This window comes from Carlito syrichta, unplaced genomic scaffold, assembly GCF_000164805.1.
Source record: "Carlito syrichta isolate Samal-C Ts95f unplaced genomic scaffold, Tarsius_syrichta-2.0.1 Scaffold301855, whole genome shotgun sequence".
In the NCBI taxonomy this organism is placed as follows: Eukaryota; Metazoa; Chordata; class Mammalia; order Primates; family Tarsiidae; genus Carlito; species Carlito syrichta.
The window spans coordinates 113,394-123,473 of NW_007245951.1; the positions used below are offsets into that span (position 1 = coordinate 113,394).

The window sequence follows — 10,080 nt, forward strand, 5'->3', positions numbered from 1 at the left end:
CTCGAACCCGCGGGCTCAGGCAATCCACTCACCTCAGCCTTCCAAGGCGCGGGATTACAGGCTGAGCCACCGAGCCCGGCTGTGTTTTTAATCTTGAGCCACTAAAGACAAATAATGGTGGTGCTGGTGGTGGTGGTGGTGATGCCACTACGAGGGAAAGTGGGGATAATGGGGGTGAAACTGATGATGTTGATGATAGCAGAGTTAGGGGGTGCAGAAACAGCAGAATACACATTTCCAACGACTCCAGGACATCAGAGAAAGCAAACTCAGGTAGAGGAGAAAAAGAAAACCCACAAACGTCATTTTTGCCGACACTTTTAACCGCATTGTATCTCCAGACCTGTCAGATTGAACAAGCGTGAAGAAGAACTTGTTTAGGCTTCACGTCCTCATCTCCCTTCTGTCCATCCTCTGCTGGCCTTGAACAAACGGGGCTCCCCTCACAGCAGGAAAGCAGGAGTAGGCAGTGTGTCCCGGGAGCGTGCTGGGCTCTGGGGGTGCGACGGTGCTCAGGAAAGACCCATGCGTGGTCCCATGTGGCTGCTGTTGTACTGGATGGACAGCACAGTCCAGTCATCATCACAACGCTGCACGCTCGCGCCACGGCCTGTGCATGTCCCAGAGTGCTTCTGTGTGTACGCAGCTCATTTGGACGTCAGACAGGGAGATCTCACTGGACGTGCTAGGCTGCTTCTCTGCTGCTGGTATTTGTCGTCGTCAGATCTGTAGTCTCGCTAGTCACACGGGCCCTGTGCCGAGACGGGTGTGCCGCAGGGGATAGTGCCAAGTGGGTCTTGGGCACCCACGGAGAGCTGCTTTCCGTGGGGAAACTGGCGAAGGTCAAGGGGAGGGAGAGGTCCCAGCCTGGTGCAGGGCACAAAAGAGGCACCCGTCAGACGTCAGCTTTCTTTGCTTGCTGCAAAGATTTTGAAATGAACTTTGGGTGGGTTGGACTTCGGATTTGCGTGAAGTCAAAGATCTGTAGCTTGTGTTTCCCTCTGGCGTGGGCCAATTCTTACTCAGAATGTGTTAAAGAGGCTGCGTGATGTTCTAGAGAAAGCCGACGGCGCGTACGACGCCCGGCCTCCTGCAGCGCACCAAAAGGAAGCCATCCCGGGTAGCAAGACAACGCGTGCACTTGCGTCCTTGGCACACGGCACAGCTCCGGCTGCCTCCGCAGAAGGTCATGCCGGGACACGGGCAGGGCGGTCCTCATTCTACTTCCAGCCAGCTGTTGTTCTTCAGGGTTGTCTTGGCATCTCCAGCTCTCACATTGTTGTTTGTTTTTTGTCATTTGCTCTTCTCGGGGCTGACCGGCTGCTGGCCGACGTTGCCAACGACAGAGCCCTTCGAAGACGCCCTCAAGCACCAGCCCGCGGGGCCCAGGCTGAACAAGGCCGCCTCTGTGGAGTGCATCAGCCCCGTGTCGCCCAGAGCGCCAGATGCCAGGGTGCTGGAGGAGCTGATGGCGGAGCCCTGGTACCAGGGAGAGATGAGCCGGAGGGAGGCCGAGGGGCTGCTGGCCCAGGACGGAGACTTCCTGGTCAGGAAGAGCGCCACCAACCCGGGCTCCTTCGTCCTCACGGGCATGCACAACGGCCAGGCCAAGCACCTTCTGCTCGTGGACCCCGAAGGCACGGTGAGCTCGGAGTGGGGGTGGGGCGGGGCCCCGGCGAGCACACACTGGCCCTGAAGGGTCTCCCCTTCGGCACTTGTGCTTCGGTGGGTGTCTTGAACGACCACCACACTCCCTCCTCTCTCCACAAGCACCTGCCGGGTCCCGAGTGGAGCCCGGGGACCGAGGACCCATGCCTTCAGGTAAGAGCCAGGTGCCAGGAGTCCACATTCAGGGTCCCGTGCAAGTCATAAAAAACTTGGGCAATGATCATGGTCCAGGCTGACAGCCTTGACTTTCAAGTCGTTTTTTTGGTTTTTGAGCCAGGGTTGCACCCTGCCGCCCAGGTTGGAGTACGGTGGCACAATGACAGCTCAGCTCACCGTTGTTCTGTCTCCGCCTCCTGAGTAGCTGAGACTACAGGTGCACACCACCACACCTAGCTAATTTTAAAATTTTTTGTAGAGATGAGGTCTCACTGTGTTGCCCAGTCTGGTCTCGAACCCTGGGCTCCAGCAAACCGCCCACCTTGGTCTCCTAAAGTACTGGGATCACAGGTGTGAGCCACTGTACCTGGCCTTCATGTCTTTGAAAGTGCATAAATACAGAAACTGAGAACATTTCTCTTTCAAACACATTCACAGTGGACGAGGCAGCACAGGCTTTGGGCTGTTAGGGTTGCTCTCGAATATTTCTAAAAGTTGAATCGCTGTCGATTTTATTCCATGGCTGCGAAATGTGATGAGACAGTCAGGCCTCCGTCGATCAGTCTGCTGTCTTCCCGTTTAAAGGCGTAATGCCTGGTGCCACTGAGCTTGGCTACTCCCGGATCTACTCTTGTATCCAGACAGTCCATGGGTTCGGCTAAATTTCCGTCTTCCAGTCAATGAATACATTTGACTTCACCCCAGGCATAGTCTAAGAGTTTCTAAGTTTAATCAACGCAATTCCATCAACAACCCGATCGCTGAATGGATTCCAGGAATGTTGTTTAAAACCTTTGGCTCAGTGAAACAAAAAGGCGGGCAGCGTGGTTTAACTCATAGTTGAGAACCTGGCGTTTTCTGATAGATAGGCAGGGATGCCGCCCACGGCCCCAGCTGGACTGGAACACGGCTTCCCGTCTGGGTGTGGAGGGGCTTCCCGCAGCTGCCTGGACTGGGGGCATGAACGCCTCGGCTCGCAGCCCTTCGAACACCGTCTCCGCAGCGTTCCTCCTCCTTCTTTGCCGAAGCAGCCACTCCCCATAAGTATAATGTGCATCCTGTCAGTCCACCTTCTTTACTTTTTGTCTTACATATATGTACATCTGAGAAAAAAAAAATACAGTGTTTGTGCCTTCTAGAAATTTGCGAACGTGATATTGTTCCACAAATCCCACTTCATTTCTTCCTTTCTTCCCCAACACATATTTCTGAGGACTGGCGGTGGTGCTTCTGTGTGGGCGAGTCCTGAGCACGGGGGCCTGCCTGGGGCTCCGTCGTGTACCCGGCCCAGCGTTCCCTACTGAGCCCCCCTCATCAAGGACGTCTGAGCTCCTGCAAAGCCTCATGCAGGCTTTTCTCTGTTCCTAGGGGCAGTCTCTCTGGGACAGGGGCCGGGAGCGGAGTTTTTGGTCACAGGATATACTGTATTTAATTTCATTAGGGTTTGCATTTGCTGCCAGAACGGCTGAACTACGGAGGGACACACAGCAGATACCTCCGCTCTTTCTTGATAATACCTCTCTGGTCTTGCCAGTTTGTGGGTGTAAGAAGAGAAAGGAGACCTTGTTGTCTGATTTGCAATTCGCCAGTTGCTCTTCATGAGAAAATTAGCAGGTTTCTCCCGTAAATGTTATGTTCCTACATTTTCTCCCTGTTTTTCTTTTGACGCTCTTACTGGGCTTTCTTGTTGAGAATTTTAGTGATAGAATTTCCAGGTGTCCTCTTGCCTTTTTCACTGATCGGATCCTTCTGTCTGTGCTGGTCGTCATCAAATAGGAGTCTCTCTTTGGAGTGTTGCTGAATCCATCCGTTTTTCTCTGTGGTTTATGGTTTTGAGTTTTAAGATTTTCTTCACCCACAGACCACAGAAGCATTGTATTCTATACTTTCTTCTATTGACTTTATAGTTTGATCTTTCACACTGAAGTTTTAATTCTGACTGTACTTTTGAATATGATATGAAGTAGGGGCCCAACATTTAAAAAAGGCTCCATTTGACTTCACCCTGGGCATAATCTAAGACTTGGGAAATTATCGTGGTCCAGGCTGACAGCCTTGACTTTCATGTCCTTTTTTTTGGGTTTTGAGCCAGGATTGCACTCTGCCGCCCAGGTCGGATTACAGTGGCACAACCACAGCTCAGTTCACCATTGTTCTGCCTCAGCCTCCTGAGTAGCTGAGACTACAGGTGAGCCTGTTTTTCTGTCACTGATGTTCCTTCTATGACATACTCACTTCTCTGCATCATGGGTCTGTACCTGGACTCTGTTCTGTTCTATCGGTCAGACTGTTTAGTCCTTTTATAAATGCCATACTGTTTTAATTCATATGACTTTGAAACTGTCTCAGCATATGGTGGTTTGAATCCTTTCTCCTGATTCTCCTTTTTCTGAATTGTCTAAGCGATTCTCAGCCATTTATTCTTTATTCTGATTTTAGAATCATTTGTCAAGTCACCTAAAATACAAGCTGAGATTTTTATAGGACTTGCCTTGAATGTATGTAGATTAATTTGAGGGGGAAGAGACATTTTTCAACATTAGATCATCACATCCATGAATGTGGCATATGTCTCCACCTATTAGCTGTCATTTGATAGAGTTTTAAAATGCTTTCCTGGAGTCCTTCTGTTTCCTTTATTAGGGTCATTCTGTAGAGCGTCTGCTTTTAGTCCCTGTTGTTCATGGTTCGTTATTTTGAGTTTCTTCTTCCCAACCATCACTGCTGGGGGAGAGAAATGGGGTGTGACCTTGAGCCTGGACATGTTGACGAACACAGTAGGTTTATAGGAGCATGGGTCCTGCCATTGCAAACACCGGCAGTTTTGTCTCTTGCCTCCCAAAGCCCACCCTTACCTGTGTCCTCTCCCATGATGCTGACTGGTAGGGGGGCGCCTTCAAAGGTTGACCAGGGCCAGGCACAGTGACTCAAGTCTGTAATCCCAGCACTTTGGGAGGCCAAGGTGAGAGGATTGCCTGAGCCCATGGGTTTGAGACCAGCCTGGGCGACTAGGTGAGACCACGTCTGTACATAAATCGGAAAATGTACTGGATGTGGTAGCCCACACCTGTAGTTCCACCTACTTGGAAGGCTGAGGCGGAAGGATCACCTGGGCCTAGTGGGTCGACGCTGGAGTGGCCGTGAGCATGCCACTGCACTCCAGCCTGGGCAATGGAGTGAGACTCCAACCCCCCAAAAAAAAAGTTGACCAGAAGAGGACGCCCTTGTCTGTTCCCCTGCTTGAAAGGGAATTTTGGAGGTTTTATTCTGCTAAGAAAGATGTTTGCTGTCACCTTCTGGAGATTATCCTAAAGGACTTCATTCATTCACTTACTTATTAATTCACTCAACAGCTAGATATCACATGATTGAATGCATCCTAAGTTCAGACATTGTTTTTTGGTACCCAGGATGCTTCTGTGAACCAGTTTGAAACAGAAAGCTCTGCTCTCATGGAACTTAGAGATATGAATCATCTCCTTATTTGGATTATGTATAGGTATTGAACTCTAGCAGACACTTCTCCGGCGTCTTCTGAGGTAAAAATGCGGTTTTTAAAATCTACCAGCCTGGAGAATTATGGAGCTATATTTTTCTGGTGTCGTCAACTGTGCTCCATCTTGACGTAGTAATTGTGAAATACCGTGTCGGATTTGGGAACTGAGTATTTTTTTTAGGGTTTTTTGGAGTCAGTTCACAAGTGAAATCCACCTTAGCCGTCTCTGCTGCATCTGCCTGAATGTGCTCATCTGGTGTGGGCTTCGAGGTGATCTGGTTGCGCTCACCTCTTCCAAGGAGCCGGGCTCCCTCCAGGTTGGGCTTCTCTGATAAGCTTCCCAAACCTTCTCTTGGAAATGGAGATCCCCTGGATGTGCTCTGTTTCTGCATCCTGAGACTGAGATTTGCCTTGAAGGCCTTACCCCAGCAAACATCTGCTCCCTTGCCATTCGCTTGTGACTTGTCTCCTTCCTCCCCCACGCCACGCTCCGTGAGGGAGGCCATCTTGTGCCGGACAGCAGCACATAGTCGGTGTTCAGCGAGCCCTTGACGGACCCACATGTAGACCAGCCTGGACTTCTGCAGGGCAGGGGCTGAGCCTACAGAGGGGGTAGGGCGCTGCGGGTCACACACTGCCAGCAGACGTAGAAGCACAAAGTTTTCTGGGTGGAATCAGCCTGGCGTCGTCTCCATTTGCACAGACCATCTAGCGGTCCAGTGTGGCTGTTGGCAAATAAGAATTGGAGGGAAAATACTCAAGCGATTTTATGAGAATGTAAATATTTCAGTTGAAAATTTTAGATGTTTACAGGAATGAAAACTTTTAATATATTTAGATATGTCATCTTATTGACCACAGTTATTAACTTTTTTGTTCACTTAGTCTGCCTAGACCAAAAGCCATGTAGTCTTTTTTTTTGAGGCTATATATTTTTTAATGTTTTGCTTTACTGAGGTACAATTTATAATTTCACAAATTAATGAGAATTAAACCATTATAATAAAAGTAACTCATTTTAATTTTACACTTTGATGCGTTTTCATAATTCCACACAACCTTGTAACTTTCATAACATTCAAGATATAACAGTACAATCACCCTAAAACATTTCCTGGTACTTCTTTGCTTTGTAGTCAATATTGTCTCCCAACTCCCAGACCAGACAGTCACGGATCCTCTTTCTATTACTAGTTTTGCCAATTTTGGATATTCATATAACAAAGTATTTATACTTTTGAGTTTGACCTGTCTTTCACTTGCCGCCCATCAAAACAGGACTTGATAAAAAAATGTGGTTCATATACATGATGGAATATTATGCAGCCATAAAGCAGAACAAAATCATGGGCTTCCCAGCAACCTGAATGGACTTAGAGTCTATAATACTAAGTGATCTTTTACAGAAACAAAGAACTGCATATCACATATTCTCATAAGTGAACCTTGGAGAATTATTGTAATACTGTGAGAAAAGTATTGACAGTAGCGGGAAACTGTCTTGGGGGGGCATACCTCATCAACAAGGGTACCTGCATAATGAACATTTGTACACCTAACCCTGAATTGTACCCCACATCTTTAAAATAAAAAAAAAGTTAAAAGGAAAAAAAGTTACCTTTTTTTTTCAGTTGAGATCTCACTCTGTCACCCAGGCTGGAGGACAGTGTCATGACCACAGATCGCCACAACCTTGACCTCCTGGGCTCAGATGATCCTTCTGTCTCAGCCTTCTGAGTACCTGGGACTATAGGCATGCACCACTATGCCCAGCTAATTTTTTATTTTTGTAGAGACAGGGTCTCACTGTGTTGTCTAAGCTGGTCTTGAACTCCTGGATTCAAGTGATCCTCTCACCTCAGCCTCCCAAAGTGCTGGGATTACAGACGTGAGCCACTGCACTTGGCCTCTATACTGCTAATAACATGTTTATTATACATTGCAAACTAGTATCAAGATAATGTAGCTGACAAGGAGGCTCTGAATTTGTGGTAATAAGCTTAAACCAGGTGTCTAAGCAAGCTGATACCCAAAGCTGTGCCATTCATACAATTTTAATTTTGGAGGAGAAATCTGCGGTACCGTTGGGAAAATGTGTTAAGTCATACCTACTAATGGCTGTTCTTTGGGGGAATGTTTTGCTGGATCTGCTTGTCTCGTTCAATCGCTCCTATGGAGGACAGCTTTAGCTGACAAAGAAAATGGAAATGAAAGATTTAATTAAACATCTAACATTGCATCCTTGCTGCGAGGACACCAAGATAGGCGATGAACACATTCTCTTCAATATTTATTCATGTGATTTTCATGGTAATTGGTTGGTCCCTGACTATAAAGGGGAAACTTGGCAGAGAGCCGATTACTCAGAGAAATAAGGACGCAAAGCAGTTCTGTGTCTAAATTTTCTCCCGAGTAGACCGAGCTTTGTGCCTTTCCCCTGTGTGCTGAAATCGCTGGGAACGCAGTGCGAGCTGCCTGGGGCATCTTCTGAGCTCTGCTAGGAAACTGTCCAGAATACCGACCCCAAAATACTGCTGGAAAGAGCCCATGGCTGGGTCTCCGGGAGAAGCCTCCTAGGTGGAGCCCGGCACACTTTTCTTTTCAAGATCTTCAGAATCATTTAGTCAGCCCTCTTGTGTCTAAAATTACCCCGAGTCGCTTGCCAGGGATTCATCCTTCAGGCCTTGAGGGACTAGCCTAGCAAGGCTGACACTGCTTGCATTTGAACGTGTGGCCACCACACCAGCCTGCAGGGCTCCATTTCATGGCCTCAGGTTATTGCGCATTCTAGATTACGCTGGGACTTTTGTTCCTAGGGCCAGCAAAACAGCAATAGTCCAACACCCCCACTTTTACTGGGTGTTTATTTTTATCCTGAGAGTAGTTAAGAAAACAAAAAGTCCTGTGAGCCTTCCACTGCATATCCTGTAGTTATTTTCAAATTCCCCCTGTATCACTCTAGGCTGTGCTGCAGTAACAAGTAAGATCTGAGTTCTCAGTGGCTTGAGCCGCCCCCACAGCATGTCCTGTGCTTGTCACGCGGCCCCACAGGACCCGCTGGCCCTTGGATGTCTCAGGATCCCGGTGCTGTCTCCTGGGTCCACCTTCTCAACACCGAGGCTCAAGGCCCTCCTTGCGGAAGGGACTCACACCAAACCCCTTCTGCCCACCAGTGCCATCCTGTCTACAAGGAGGCTGAGAAATGCCCAGAGGAACGTCAAGCATTTGGCCAACAAGCCTGTCTCTGCAACATGCATTTTAAGTGGTTGTCAATGCAACACCAAAAATAAAACCAATAACATGCAACAGAAAGGATTTATAGGAAAGCACCCCTCCTTCCACCCCCGTTCTCCTCAGTTCTCCTCACCCCATTCCTAAGAGACAGGCATTGCTGACAATCTCTCTTCAGAGTCCTCCTGACAGGAACACCAGTCCCCAAGGGATGTGCCTGAATTGCCATTCATTGACTGAAGAGTTTCAGGCCTCCTTTCTTGGTGATGCAAAAGGTTTAGCTCACATTTGCCACTCCTTTGGATCTTGACAGCTTTCACCCTGTCTAGCAGTGGCTGGCCTTTCACCTTTGGCTGCAGTGCACTTCCTTAGGCTGTCTGCATGAGGTCGCAGTGTGGTGGGTTCCTCCCCGACCTGTGGGGCCCATGGGATGCACCTGTCCCACCCCACTGACGTTCTGGAGTGTTCTTTGAAAGTATAGCGTGGAGAACTTTTTTCCTGGGAATCACTCCTTCACTCCTGAGCCCTTGAGCACGAGTTTTCCACCAAAGAGCACTGCCCGCATTGCCCAGCACAGCCCTCCACATGGAGATTGTGCTGGACGCCCATGGCCATCGAGTCCTCCAGGACCCATCCACGTCTCACCAGCTGTGCCCAGCAATGTCCTTATCAGAAAAGGATCCGGGTCAGAACCCCACGCTGCTCTCTCTGGTCTCCGCCAGCCTGGGCAGTGCTGGGATCAGGCCCTCCTGATACCTCCTCACTCTTGGTTCTGGTCTGGGATATGCACCCCGGCTGCTGTTGCCCAGAAATGCTGCGGTGCATGTCTTGGTGGGAATGACCCGCAGGTGTCTGTCAGGCTTCCCACCAGAGACTGACTTTCTCCCTTTTGTAATCAGTACATGGTTTGCAGGGGGTCCGGTGCCAAACCAAACCCTCGATCTGTCCATCTGCTTATTCTTGACAGTGTGGCATCCTGGCTCGCCATGCTTCGCAGCAGGGTGTCATCCATCACGTCTACCTTGTTGGCTGCTCCTTCAGGCCAGCCTGTGTCCTGGCAACACGGCCCCATCCTTGGACGCTCCTTCTTTCCGGTACAGAATCCTGCTTGGCGCGCGTCCTGCAGTCGGCTGTTTCTCCATTTCTCCCAGGGGTCCCTGGCCTGGCTCTTTCTGTGGAGAATGGGCTTTAGAAGCCAAGGTCTGGGCGCTGGACGTGCTTCTGGCTACTGGGGTCCTGGGCCCCTGTGGTAGACAGTTAGGGTATACCATGTGCATACGCACACAGTGGTGTTGATGCCTGAGTCTGCCAGTGAATCTTGGAAGCCATGGGTTCACGTGTCTTGATTCCAGCCGATGTCACAGGGTTTGTTGGAGCACCTCCCCTCCGCATGTGTAGCTCCCGTCCAGCAGAGGACACCTGACCCCGCTGCCCTTGATATCCTTGCTCGTTTGGCTGCTCCCCTGTAGGGGATCCACTCCATCCCCTGTCATGTCTGCGGTGCCCTCCTCTTTGGGGGGCCCTCTGCC

General features: G+C 49.6%; 1 protein-coding gene across 1 annotated transcript in view; it reads left to right on the top strand.

The window, feature by feature from the left end:
* SHC3 (SHC adaptor protein 3) overlaps positions 1 to 10,080 on the top strand; it is a 137,596-nt gene that overhangs the window by 112,407 nt on the left and 15,109 nt on the right. The window contains exon 11 of the mRNA XM_008055448.1: positions 1,347 to 1,642. Within this exon, the coding sequence (XP_008053639.1) occupies positions 1,347 to 1,642 (296 nt within the window). The remainder of the gene's footprint in view (positions 1 to 1,346; positions 1,643 to 10,080) is intronic.